This window comes from Halichoerus grypus, chromosome 2 (genome assembly GCF_964656455.1).
Source record: "Halichoerus grypus chromosome 2, mHalGry1.hap1.1, whole genome shotgun sequence".
Classification (NCBI taxonomy): Eukaryota; Metazoa; Chordata; class Mammalia; order Carnivora; family Phocidae; genus Halichoerus; species Halichoerus grypus.
In genome coordinates this window covers 80,817,967-80,832,450 of record NC_135713.1, presented here as the reverse complement: position 1 = coordinate 80,832,450, position 14,484 = coordinate 80,817,967, and the positions used below count along the sequence as shown (strand labels likewise).

At 32.0% G+C, this 14,484-nt stretch overlaps 1 protein-coding gene across 8 annotated transcripts in view; it reads right to left on the bottom strand.

The window, feature by feature from the left end:
- ARB2A (ARB2 cotranscriptional regulator A) overlaps window positions 1-14,484 on the bottom strand; it is a 405,509-nt gene that overhangs the window by 301,340 nt on the left and 89,685 nt on the right. For 6 of the 8 annotated variants that reach the window (XM_036094058.2, XM_078067067.1, XM_036094060.2 and 3 more), the window contains 2 exons: window positions 11,614-11,679; window positions 6,371-6,562 (listed from right to left, as the gene is read on the bottom strand). In XM_036094058.2, the coding sequence (XP_035949951.1) occupies window positions 6,371-6,562; window positions 11,614-11,679 (258 nt within the window). The remainder of the gene's footprint in view (window positions 1-6,370; window positions 6,563-11,613; window positions 11,680-14,484) is intronic. The other 2 variants (XM_036094063.2, XM_036094066.2) reach the window with 1 other exon arrangement.

The following is a 14,484-nucleotide window of genomic DNA, read 5'->3' as shown; positions in this document are numbered from 1 at the left end:
TATCTTGGAAAGCCTTGAGACTAAAAACGGAGGCATTACTTTTAAGTTCACATAAGGTGCAATTATCCCATTCCTTAAAAAAAGAAACCCCAAACCCCAAAACCAGGTCATAATCTCACGTTATGCAGATAACCCTATAAGAGATCAAAGATGTTTCCTTTTGAGAAACATATCCGGAGAAGGACTGGAAGGACAAAAGACCACAGAAGGGGAGGAGAGAGACACAGAACTCAAATCAGGTGTACTATGCAAAAGTCTGCAAAATGATTCAAAAGACAATTCCATTCCAAAGTATGATAGAAGAACTAAAAATTCTATAGAAGGGTTAAAAGATAAAGTAGGTAACCTACCAGAACAAAACTAGAGCAAAAATAGATGGAAAATAAGAAAGCATACGCAATTAGACAAAACATTTACAGGCTCAATCCACAACTCCAAAACCAAGATACAGTAATTCTAGAAAAAGAGAAGATTAAAATGATCAAGAAACAACACAAAAAATTTTCTAAGAATAGAGAATCATGAGTTTACAGTACAGATAGAAAGGAATCACCAAGTGCTGAACACAATGAAAAATCAAAAACAAAGATAAAAACACCAAGGCATAGGAAATTCCTTAAAAGCAGTATGACTAATTTCTTGACACCAGGCAAAAGGAAAAGAAGCTTCCACAGAGGGAACAAAAGGATTCAAGATCAGAATGGTACCAGACTTTTCAATTAAAGCACTGGAAGCTAAAAGACAATGAAACAAAGCCTTCAAGTTTCAGGATGAAAATGATTTTCAACTTGGAATTCTATGCCTACTTGAATTATCAAAATAGAGGGAGCAAGTTAAATAAAGGCATTTTTTTCAAAAATACAAGGTTTCAAAAACTTATCTTGTATTCACTTTTTGATGGCTCCAACAAAATGAGGGCATATATCCAAAAAGGTGGGGTCATTAGATCCAGGAAACAGGAGTTCAAACATAAAGAGACAATCTAAGGGAAGTCCCAGGATGACAGACAGGTAGATAGGCAGGCTTAGAAAGTGACCAGTCAAGACTGGAACAAAAGTCCACAGGGTTCCAAAAGAGAGTTCTCCAGAAGAAGAACAGGAAACTATGAGATGCTCTCATAAGTTTGACCCTGTAAAAATACTACTGAGAAATAAATCAAAATCTAAATTAACAATTATTGCAAAGAAAATAGAAAAAAAATATCAATTCCATGAAAACAAACTTCAGCAAAAATGAAAAGTAATCACAGTACCTACCTGGATCAGCCATAAACAATATTAAAGTAGTAGTAATATTGTAAAGGTTGATTGCTGATTTAATCCAAAAACTGTGATGATGGGAAAGAGATTCTTGTCTACCATAACAGAAAGTGACTGACAAATCAAAAGACAGTATTATAATTTAAAAATATGGATGGAGAGCATACAAGTAACACCAAAAATTATTGAGTGATTATATCTAGGGAACAGAATAAGTGAGGAAGGATTAGCAAAGGATAATCACTATTTTGATATATGCCTTTTGATTTTACTTGACTTTTAGATTACTTGCATGTATCCTCTGATGTTCTGCAGTTTTATTTTAATACATTTTAAGTGTAGATTTCTTTCCATTTGTCTTGCTTAAGCTATGCCATGCTTCAACAATGATTTATGTCTTTACTGTCAGAAATTAATATATTGCTTCTTCTCCCCTTCTTTTCTATTGTTTTTCTGAAACATCTACAAGAAGAATATTAGATTTTATTCTATTCTTCATGACTTTTTATCTCTCTATCAAATTTTTTTCTCAGATTCTCTGCTATATTCTGTCTGCTATACTCCTCAACTCTAGGTTTTAATTTACCAGTTCTCTCTTCAGCAGTGTCTGATAGTTGGTTGCCTCACCTGACTTTTGTGATGAATCATTTCCTCATATAATTTTTAGTTTCTGACTAGAAATTCATCTTCACTAGGGATTTACCCTGGGTTGGAAAGTGTTGCTACTGGAAGTTACGTGTTTGCTTCCACCTAGTACCCCAAAAGTTTCATCAATTCCGAATCCCTTTTTATATTCATATACCTTGTTTGAGATTCCCACACTTATGTAGGTTGTCTAAATTCAGGCTACAAATCCAAATCCAACTTTAGGGTGCGATCTGTGGCTTCTATTTCCCAAGGGAGGATGTTTATTTACCCCACCTGGCCTCTGGCAAAGAAACCTCTTTTCACCTTTGGGCCATGAACTGATTTTTCTACCCCTGAAAACTCAAAGGGCAGAAACTTCCAGGCCTTAGCTATACCCAAGGGTCTTGGTATTAGCACCTGCCTCTCAAACTCAAAGCTGTAATGTAGACCTAGGGCTTATATCTCATCAGCTATCCCCTTTGGGTTGCTATGCACTAGAGGGACTTAGCATTGTGGTTTTAAGTTTTCTCTTGTAGTTAGGCATTTAAAGATTCCTTTTTTATCTTTTGGACATAACTAGATACTTAATATTTTTGTTGTTGCTATGTTTTATCCATTATTCTTATGTGTCTGTTTGTGGAAGGGAGAAATGCGTATTAATTAGCTCAGTCCACCATGTTTTAGAACCCAAACTATATCAATTACATTGATAAAAATAGCATAATTTTTAAACTTAGATATAACAGCATGAAAATTATACTCAAGGCAAGTAATTATGGAAACATCAGATCTTTCTAAATAATCCAGCTATGAGAAATTAGTAAAAATGCGGGCTTAGTGAAGTAATCAGACATCTTACAAAATTATTAAAATCAATAAATTTTGTCACATTGAATATGAATCAATAGTGTTTTGAAAGTATTCTTCATAACTTAAACTTTACTTCTCTACTGATTTTATTATAAAACATTTCCTAGAACTTCTTACTTTCTGTCATACTAAATATAATTGCCATCAAGTTCTACCTTATCCATTATACCTAGAGCCTGAGAAGTATAAATAAACTCTCAACCAATCCAAAGAGTGTTACCTACCCCAAAGGTTCTAGTGTGGTACCCAGATTAGGAGCATAAACATCACCTGGAAGAGTCTTAGAAATGTAAAGTCTCAGGCTCCAACCAGACCCTTCTGCATCAAAATCCCCCCTTGGGACAAGGCAATTTGGGTTTCAACAAGCTCTCCAAGTGATTCTGATGCATGGAAAAATTTGACTATAGACCAGTGGCTCCCAAACTACTCTCCATAAAACTTTTTGACAGTACATCTCAATCAGTCAAAGCCTGGACAGGGAGAGATCAGAGAGATGCCTAGCATGCAAAATTTAAAGAGGTACTCACTCTCGGGGTCCTACAGATACTGCGCAACCCTGAGAGTGACAGACTCCTTAAATTCTGCACCCCTGTTCACACCTGTAATTAGTAATTACATGACTTTAAGTAGTGTAATGACTTCTTTCCTTGCCCATTTTACAGAGACCAACTGAAATGCCTAAAAAGATACACATGAGAAAAGATCAAAGAAGAAACATGTATGAGTAACTCTCAAACTGCACAAACACTGAATAATCAGTACTTGGCTATATCATGTACTGTTTCTTACTCCAAGTAATGTATTATGCAATGAAGACTGTTAAACACTAAAAATATGAGCTATGGCAACCTCAGAAGCACTGTAGGGATGTATCTGATATGTACTATTTCTTCAACATCAAATCTTAATAAACTTTTTATAATAAAGGTCTAAAGTATCTAAAATGCAAGGACTGGAATATCTTTAATGTTCAGACTGTTAGCTATGGAGCCCTAGGGTTTGGGGAAGAAATCTCAGGGGTCGTTGTAGAAGTTGCTCCAATCCTCACCCCAGCTTCAACCGAAGTGGCTCCGTAGATTTAAACCTACTTTTTACAGAACAGTCTGCTCGGAGGCAGGGTTCTACTGATGGGAAAAAGTTTTAACCTTATAATGCAATGAATTCAATATTAGGACCTTTAATCTTATCCTAAAAATCTGCAAGAGATATAGCAGAAAATTTTTTTTTGAGCTGTGCAAGCAGGAAAGTTTATTAGTGAGAGTGGGTGAGCTTGAGGGACAGCTGCCATAGCAGACATACTATTAACAACACTGAGTAGACATCATATGGTCTATCCTGAGAAATATCAGAATTCAGTTGTGATAGGAAAAACTGACAGATCACAAAAAATGGAGTAGGGCTCCCACTCTTTTGTAAACTTTGGAAACATTTCTTTGAATACAATTTTAGAACCAAGTCCACAAAATAAAAATAGAGCTAATCTGATTAAAAGGTAAGGATGAGACAGCTTTTCTCCTCCCAATCAGTCTTCCTCTGCCCGCTTCCTAGAATACCACCCCCTTCCCACCAGTGTCCTCCCACCACACACAAACACACGGTAGCCCTGGAAGAACCACCACAGAAACACCATGAAAAGGTAAAGCCAAAGTAACAAATCACTTTATCTAGATTAAAAAGAGATATTCATTTTTAAATATTCACCATGTAGAAATTTACCACAATAAAGTTCATATCCAGTTTTTTATAAAGAGAAAAAAGTATATCAATTAAAATTTTAAGTACACAACACATAAATACTAAATACACTAAATACTAAAGTACTAAGAAATCAGCTGATTTTTTTTAAGGAATCATGAGTTGCTATTATTGAGAAAAGCAGAAAACAGTCAAGGCAATGAAATGCTGTTAGTTTCTAAACACTACACTTCTACTTATAAGAACAAAATGCCTGACTAGTCTAAATTTACTGACAAACTTCCTCCCTCTTGTTTGGGATATCAACAGATAGTTTGTTCATAGATGTTTAGCATGACTTATCATACTCTTTCATCTTGAAAAATCTTACATAACAATAAAATATTCTAAAATAGGAAAGGCTTAGTTGATCTAGTAGCAGGAACAATATAATTACATACAGCATTTCACCAAGCCCTCATATGTACAAACACATGATTTTCTTTACTAAGTTATATTTTCAAATATACACTGTACTGTGATCACATTTCACATATAATGTTCTTAATCACTGATAGGATCTCTTATAACCACAAACTAATGTGTCAGAGAGAAAGTTCATTTCAGTATTTATAGTCGGAAATATAAATGTTTAAGTAATACAATATTTTATGTGAGTTACCTCAATCTAAATATTTACTTAAATTCTACTAAATTTTACTTAAATTCTACTAAAACTGCACTGTTGACATTTGCAACCAATCAAAAGTAATGTCTTGTGTTCTTTGCATATTCATGAACACCGAAAAAAAAATACACAATTAACCTAAGAAATTCTACTTGAAGCATTTTAAGGGCCTCAAAAACTATTAACAAAAATATACTCTAAAAGCTGGATTGGGCCTTAATTTTATCATTTCAGAGGTAAAAGAGCAGAGAACTTATCTTTGACCTTTGAAATCATCAATGTATCAAGCAATTCTTCTCCCATTGTAATTACAAAAATGTAATAATGTAGCTCTTATAAAGCATACATACACATATTCCTAAATAACTTTAAGTTCTTATATGAAATCTTTTTTTACAAGACACTTTTTCTGAAGAAAATCTCTACTCATATTTGAAAGAAACCTATACTTTGCAAAATTTGGCTGTTCACTGAACATAAGAATGACACAGTATAATTAACAACATAATAAAATAAAATTAGAAAAAAAAAAAAGAATGAGACAATAAAAAAAAAAGTAGCCAAACATTAAGATGTTAACAATGCTAGGTCAAAAACAAACAAAACAAAACAAAAAACAAAAAACAAAAAAACAAAAACAATTTCACTATTATAGGAAAGAAAACCTTGAATACGATTTTAAAATATCAGTTTCTAGAAAGGTAGAATTCAAGTAAGAATAAAGTAATTCAGTAAATATTTCAATTTACCATTTTACAGGCCTTTGTCTAATGCTTAAAGCATTTTATTTCTGAGTTCTAGAGTTTTTAAAGAAATGACAAACACTGAGTTATTTCAACTCTTTCTCTGAAACTCTTCTTTTAAAGAATAAGAAATTAATTTCAAGTAGATTTCCTTTAGCTTCCAATTTAACTAAATTAGGTAGGCAAAGATTTACAGAAGCACTCTTGATGTTTTTATAAGTATTTTAAATAATATTGATAAGTATTTGATAATTTAAGTGAAATTTCAAATGATAAATTTAGAATCAAAAATATTCATTTCAAAGACATTATCTAAATAAAATACCATTTTGTTTTTCATTCTAACTGCAAAATAATGCAGAATAATCTTTCATTACAAATAAAAAAACAATTTAAAGATAAAATTATGTTTAGAATGTACTTTTGAAGAGACAGGATAAAATAATTTATAACACATAATAAAACAGAGCTATAAAATGCCAAAAAAATATAAAAGAAATTGCACTTACATCCATAGCTCTCTTAATAAAAGGTATCTGTGTGCCACTGTCCAGATCTTCATTTATAATAAGCCTTCTAGCCCACTGACCTGCCCTGACAACACCACTACCATGAATTAAAACCATCAGTTTCTGTGGATTTGTCAAAGCATCCTCACTCATAAAGATAAAACTCTTTGGTTCACTCTCAGTGGCATCTACCTGTAATTAAAAAAAAATTAAATAATAAATAAATGTTTTCTGGTCAGGCATAGACATAAATGAGAAAACAACTAATGGTTACCATAAATTACAGAATGGCTATTTCAGAATTATAGAAGTAAAAAAGCTTTAAAAAATTAAAATATTCATTAGACATTAACAACTACATATGAGATGGATTAGCATAAAAGACATGATAGTAATAGGACAAACGAATACTGGAAATACATCTCCCTATATTATTGATGGACTTTTATATTATAATATAAATAAGAATAACTGATTTTTTGAGTGCTTCCTATGGTGTAGATACTATGCTAAATGTTTTAAAAACATTATCTCAAACACGGTCTCATTAAAGTGGTATTATTATTATCTTCATTTATAGATGAAGAAATTGAGGCCTAGAGAGTTTAAATAACTTGCCTAAGATCACAGAACTAGAGTCTATAATTCTATAACAGAAGTATATTGCATCTATAATAGAAAACAGAAAAACCCAACTGGAGCGTATACCTGTTGGAAAATCGTATATTAGCCAGGAATACTACTAAGCTTTTAAAAGACGGGAGAGGGAACTATTTAAAAACTCAATCACCTACTATTCTATGTAAATGGTCTTTGAAATTTCATTCATAATTTGAACATAGGCTCATATCACAATTATTTTATGAAGGAATATTATTTATGTATTCCTATAACTTTATTTTATATACTAAATATTTATAGGATGAGCATTTTTATATATTTTATGTAGTACTTATTTATGGAATGAATATTTTATACATTTTGATTGTACTTAATGTTTAGGTTTAAACCAGATGATGTATGTTTTAGATTTGAGAAACTCAAAAGACTTACAAAAAGATAACTTCCCAACCTTTATACATGACTGATCGCTGGCACTGAATGGTATTCCACATCAGCAGTGGCCAGTAACTGGGAATGGAAGATTTTGTGCAGCCATGTCAGAGCCAGAAGCTAAAGTCTTGATGGCTGGTAATACACAGACTCACATAGAAAAGTTCAGTCTACATACTGTGTAATGAAATAGTTCTTCACTTCTTCAACAGTATATATTCATAAAATTATGAAACTAAAAAATAGACAAAAACTCTAGATACCAAAAAAAAAAAAAAAATGTCCTGGACCTAAATGTTCCCAGTCACTATTCCTGGGAAGAGAAAAAAATTAAAATTTCTTTAATTCTAAAACAAATAGATCAGTGGCCATTTGTTTAAACAGCACAAAGGGCAATTATTTCAGCAAGAAGAGCATAGCCACAGGGCTTAAAAATATATCCTCTCCTCAGGGAAGCTTTTCCTGACTACCCCATTTAAACTCTCCCCAAGAATTCCCTAGTCCCTTCATAGCATATACCACAATCTAATGTATGTTTTACTTTATAAATTTGTTTATGTAAATGTTTATTAACCATCTCCTCCCACCGCTAGAATGCAAATCCAGGAAGGCATGGACTTTTGTTTGTATCCAGCTACATTCCCAATGTCTAAAAGAGAGGCTGGCACATTGTAGGCACTCAGTAAATAAAGGAATGAATAAACTTTTAGAATAAGGAATGTTATCTAGCATCACCAGTGGCCTCCTTTGAATAAAAGGCATTTAACTAAATAATATGTCCTCTTAACTTGTTACAATACTTGCCTGGTTCAGAAAGCATATATTGAAGATTAAACTAATATATGACTGTAAAGAATTTTAAAAGAGCTACACAATGCTAAAAATTAAAATGGCATAAGTGTATATTAGTAGTAATTAAGTATGCAGTAAATGAAGTATGAAGTGTAAAACAGTCACATTAGCTTCTCTTGCATGTGATGTCCAGAGTAAGCAAATTATGATGATGACAGCAGGTATGACTTAAGTCAGAAGAAGGGAAATAGAAGAGAGATAGGGAAAACCAAATCTGAGAAGAAAAATTCCCTTTTACCTATGAATGTTATATGAAAACAGAGGAATCACTCAGTTAAAATTGCTTTTTAAAAAAGAAAAGTGATAAGAACAAAAGAAAAAATTAAAAAGCAAAGCTGTCAATGCATAATAAACAAGAGGCCACAGAGGTGTCCAGTCATTCATTTACCAAAGAGTACGTCTAAATGTGCACAAATAAAAGTACCTCTTAAAATCATTGAGGCCTTAATGGATCCAGGAATGCTATGGAAATGGACATCTGTTTGTCTTAATAAGAAGAAACCCTGTACCTATAGACTTTCCAGTAGGTGCTGTTCACTATTTCTTTTCTCTATTTGACTAAGTCCCCTGTTACCAAGGAGCTGAGTCAATTTTTTAAGCAATGGAATGTTGGCACTTTAAATTCCATAGTAATCACTTTAAAACTGGAAGAGTGATTATTTTCAGAAGATAAAAATGTGTGTTTTATATTAAAATGCCATTCAAAAATATTTAAGGGCTGCAAATTAAGGTAGCCATGAATAAATGAATAAAAGTTTTACTTGAACATGCAGAAGAATTGACTTTAAAAACATGAGAACATCAGAATATTTAAGGAAAAAACCAATGAAAATGAAAAATGTAGTGGTATTAATGATTAAGGAGTAAGAGCAGTATTTAGGATGGTCATTGGCTTATATTCACCTCAATTTAACACAGAACTCTGAAGTTGGTATCTATAACTTACTCTGTAAAAAGTTAGTACTAAGTTTAAATACTAAAATATGTGTATAAATAAAACATAATTTTCGGCATTAGCTTAACTGAGTTTGAAAATGGCTGTTCCAAGGCCATTGTCTTCAAACAGCGCTAATTCACTAAACTGAGCTTTCATTAAGGAATGCATATAAAAGTCATTGTAGTGCACCACCTAACTTTATTAACCAATCAACTTCAAAGAACAACTGATCAATGAGAACAAACAATTTTTAGCAGTTAACAATTCACTTTAGGATACTCATGAACCCCACTAATTGTGATGGCTGAATAAAATGAATGAAAATTTATAATCAGGTTATTATGTTAATTTATGTAATTTGAAGTTCTACACAAATGTAAGATACTATAATTGAGAATAATTTGTACATGAGAATATATGTAAGGTATGGAGTAAACATGGGACATGATCATGATCTTTACCATCAAATCATAGGTTTCCACAGGGTGCTGTTATTTACAAAAAGGAAAGGAAAGGAGAGGAAAGGAAAGAAAAGGAAAGGAAAGGAAAGGAAAGGAAAAGAAAGGAAAGGAAAGGAAAGGAAAGGAAAGGAAAGGAGTCTTTCTTTCCTTATTAAATAGTTCAACTATAAAAGTAAAACTTAGTTTGTCATCAGGAAAAAAAAAAACTTTTGGTGGTATTCCTATAATAAAAAGAACAACTGTAATACAAAACTGTGATACAAAAACAAAACAAAAAACCACCTTCACTGCTAGCTTTGGGATTTAAGAGAACTCAGGAGAAAATGAATAGTTATAGAAGAAAAATTTCACAATGATATAAAATATATGATGATAATTTAAGGAGAGACATTAATTTCCTAAAACAAACAGAACAAATTTCAGTTTCTTTTCAGTTTATAAAATCAGGAAATGTTTACTAACCAAAAATGGACATGACACTTACTACAGGTCTCATATAATGTAAAGCTTTCTCTATGCTTATTAGCTTTTTTTTTTTGCTTATTAGCTTTATAGTCTAAATTTAAACGAGAGGAAAGTAATCAGATCTATAAAACAAAGTCCTCCTAACCCTAATCTCAAGCTTTCTATAAAGAAAATTAGGGAAACTTAATCATATAACATAATCTATATGGCCAATCATCTTCTGATCTCTTCTGGAAATCTAAGGGATTAAAGGGGGTTTAAAAGCTCCACATACAAGTATTAAAGAGTTAAATGGCTCAGTCTTAATTGTGTTATAACAATAAATCAAGCTAAGTCTCCTTAAATATTGTTCTTCAAAAACTTTGAAAGAAATAAAATTAGCAAGAAAGGAAGACTGAACAAAAGGAAGAAAAGTTTCCAAATAAATGAGGGTTAGCCTAGCTATTGCACAGAATAATATTTTATTCACTAGTACATTACAAGCACTTGGAATAGTGCCTGGCAACCTAAAAGACTCTTGAACAAATATTTGTTGAATAAATGATTAACAATGTGACCTCGCATTTGAGCGTATTTATATAAAATTAAACATAAAATAGATTTTCCTTTTAAATATTGAACTTTGGAATTAATTTGTGAGGATAAATATTATTAAAAAATCCTCAAACCCTCCAATTCTTGGTAGAATAACACTACCCAAGGAATTTAAAAATCTCATGCAAAATTTCATGTAAACAAAGTATTTATAGGCAAAGTTTTGTGCCTTAAATTAATTACTTTCATTAAGCCTTCCAGATTTTTATACATCATACACTCAAAGAGTTATATTAGGAACAGTAAGGATCATCTAATCTAACACCACCACTGTTTCATAGATAAGATTACTACTTCTTCATTTTTTGATTATATCATGTTTTACATTAACAAATTTTTTTGTGAATTTGAGACTAAGAACAAATCTCAAACTTTTTCACTCTGAGATGGGAGAATGTACAAAATTTGAAAAGAATGTTCTGCAAGAAAGGGAAGGAGCAATGTTATAAAACAGGAAGCATGAGGAATGAATTTGGAAATGTGTACAGGAAATAACATGGAAATAAAATATATAATTATAAAAATCAGGAAATTAAAGAGACAGTGAATGTCTACTGCAATATCAAGTACACTGGTTTACTTCAAAAAATACATAAAAATAAATTATACCAATTAAATGAGAAAAGACAGAGGGGGTAGTCCTTTTAAAGGCATCATCATTTTCAAAAAAGACTGGTTATCACTATTTTTTTCTCTATAAAGAATTATTGTGCACAATGAAATGAGGTATACTGGCAGGCATTTAATATTATCATTATCAGTATCAACATATTAGGACCTTAATGTTTAAACTTATCACAGTTAAACTAATATAAATAGTTTCTTCTGAATTGAAAACTATTTGATCTGGAAGTTTAATCATTTTTAAAAACTGGACTTACTGGAATCGAGATTTTTTTCAAATTACAGTCCTTTTCCAAGAGCTCATATACATACTTTGTGATAATCTAGATAGGAAACAAAAATAACACATTAAGATGTAACGTCATCCATTATCAAAATTCACATAAATTATTATGTTATTGCTCTGAATGAGTATCTCTCTATCTTTGAGTGTCCGCCTCCACCAATTTTATTGAGAAATAATCGACATACATCACTATAATTTTCAGGCATTACAGCATGATAGTTTCATTTACATATATTGTTACATGATTACAACAGGTTCAGCTAACATCCATCTTCTTACTTAGATAGAAAGAAAAGAAAAAAGTAAAAAAAGGAAAGAAATTTCTCTTTGTGTTGGGAACTCTCAGGATTTATTCTTTTCCAAATTTTTCTGTGTATCCTACAGCAGCGTCAACTGTAGTCATGTTGTTCATTATATCCCTAGTACTTATTCATTTTATAACTGAAATGTTTTAATACTAAATTAGGAGATTCTGGCTTACTTCCTGCTGCTATGTGAATAACTATGAACCTTAATACTAAAAATTAGGGCCAGTTAATATAAACTTGCAAAAATATATAAGGACTTCCTGTTTTTTTCAAAGCAGTACTCTGAAACCATATTTTCTTTTTTCAGTGTTTCTAGAATCTGTTTTCTCCTATGATTTCCATATAGGAATTGTACCTGATACAGTACTATCGTGACTGAATCCTAACACCTGTTTTGTATTTACTGAATCCAGGAGGAAAAAGTCAGAGGTATTCTATACAAAAAAGAAAAATTAATCCAGCAAAGTTAGGCCCCAGTTAGTATTACTGTTTGTAGCAGGCAGAAACATAGTTCCCCAAATAGGTCCACATTCTGACTCCTTGAACCTAGTCATATGTTATGTTACATGGTAAAAGAAATTATGCAGATATGATTAAGGTTAAGGACCAGAGATGGGGAGATTATCCTGGATTACCCAAATTGTCCCAATCTAATCCTTTAACTTTTTAAAACTGGAAGATCACAGAAGAACAAAGGGATGCAAAGTGAAATGACCTTGAATGGTCATTGCTGGTTTTGAAGATGGAGGAAGGAGACCATGAGCCTCTAAAACGTGGGATAACCCTTTAACAGTCAGTTAGAAAACAAGTCCTCAGTCCTGTATTTACAAGGACCTGAATTCTGCCAACAACTCAAATAAGCAGTAAATGGATTCTCTCCTGGAGTCTCCAAGAAAGAACACAGTCTGTGCAAACCTTGATTTCAGTCTGGTGACAATCATACTGGACTTCCGACCTGTGAGATAATATATTTGTGTGGCTTTAAGCCACTGAAATTATAGTAATTTGTTATAGCAAAACTAGAAAGCTAATGCACTATTTCTGTGAAGGAAAGCAAAGAGAGTAAGGAAAGAGATACCAAGTGAAAGCAATGATTTAATAGATTTTAATGGTCATTTTAAGAAGTGTTGCTCTCTCCAAAAATGTCTTTAATCATCTATGCACAATATCTCAGAGAATAATTTTAGCAGCAACATAATTAAAAGTCAAATTTTATAAAACAAAATCAGAAGATTATTTTTTTAGAAAATTAAGATGTCAATTGCTTTGGTGCTGTATTCTGTAATCTAAAATAGATTCTCTATCCTGCTTTCTTTAAGGAGCCCAAAATTCTTTCTTCTATGTATACGTATTCATTCATTTTAGAAACAGTATATTGGATGCATGCTAGAAGAGCTTTACCTTGGCTAGTAATGATAATTTCAAACACTACAACACTACACTAGAACAAGGCAATAATCCAATAATTATTAATCAAATCGTATTCCTATATCTTGATGTAGTAGTCAAAATTATATTCATTACACCTTCACCAGAAGGTAGTGGTACTGTAAACCTTAAAAAAATAAACTAAAAATATGTAGAATCAGACAAAATTATGTATGAAGTTATATAATGGCCTGCCACTTCAAGAAAAATGACCTGAGATTAGCTAAAATGAGTGGCTTATCATTTCTGAAAATTTCCTATTACCTATGAAATCATAAAATATCCTTATGTTTAAAGCAATAATAAAACCAATCAAACTTGATTCAAACCCAAGTTAATTCTACCACTACGCAAAATACTTCAGAGACATAATTTGAGAATTAAAAAATTAAACTATTTTGGCAGTTCATACCTTAAGTCAATATGAAATAAAATATTACAGTTAATTCTCAACTTTCATACTACATGGTAATAGAAAACGATTCAAAACCTGCTTACACTTGGCTTCAAAATATATTATAGGGCAAGTGTCTTCACAAAATATCAAACCAAATAATAAAACCATACATCAGTAGAGTTGGAGAAACACTGTGTAACTTGCCCAATTTGCCTTGCTCTCTAATTCCTGACTGCAGAAGAAGAGCAACCATAGATTAAACCCTCTATCTCTTAGACAATTCTGTCTGCCTTGAATGTTCTCCTTTAGCCCCCGTCACATGTCAACTGTTTCCGGCAACTTTTCATGCCTCATCTCAACCCTACCAAGACTAAGATGAAGTGTCCCACCTCTATGCTCCTCTGGACATGACTGAATAGCATCATGTAATATACAAGCTTCATATCATGCACCTTTCTGTTACCTGACTAGCCTTAAAACATTATAATTTGGGTACCCCACCTTTACTCTTCCTTGTAGCCACATAGAATAGTATCTGGTACACTGAAGGGAGTTAAAAATAGTACACAAATTCTCCTCACTATTCATCCTGTCTACATGTTTTGAGGGAGAAGTGTTTGGGTTTTTCTTTTTTTTTAATCTTTAAATCTTTAAAAAGAGATTTTAGAAAAAATCTTTTCTAATTGCTGAATCAAGGTTTAGAAAGAAA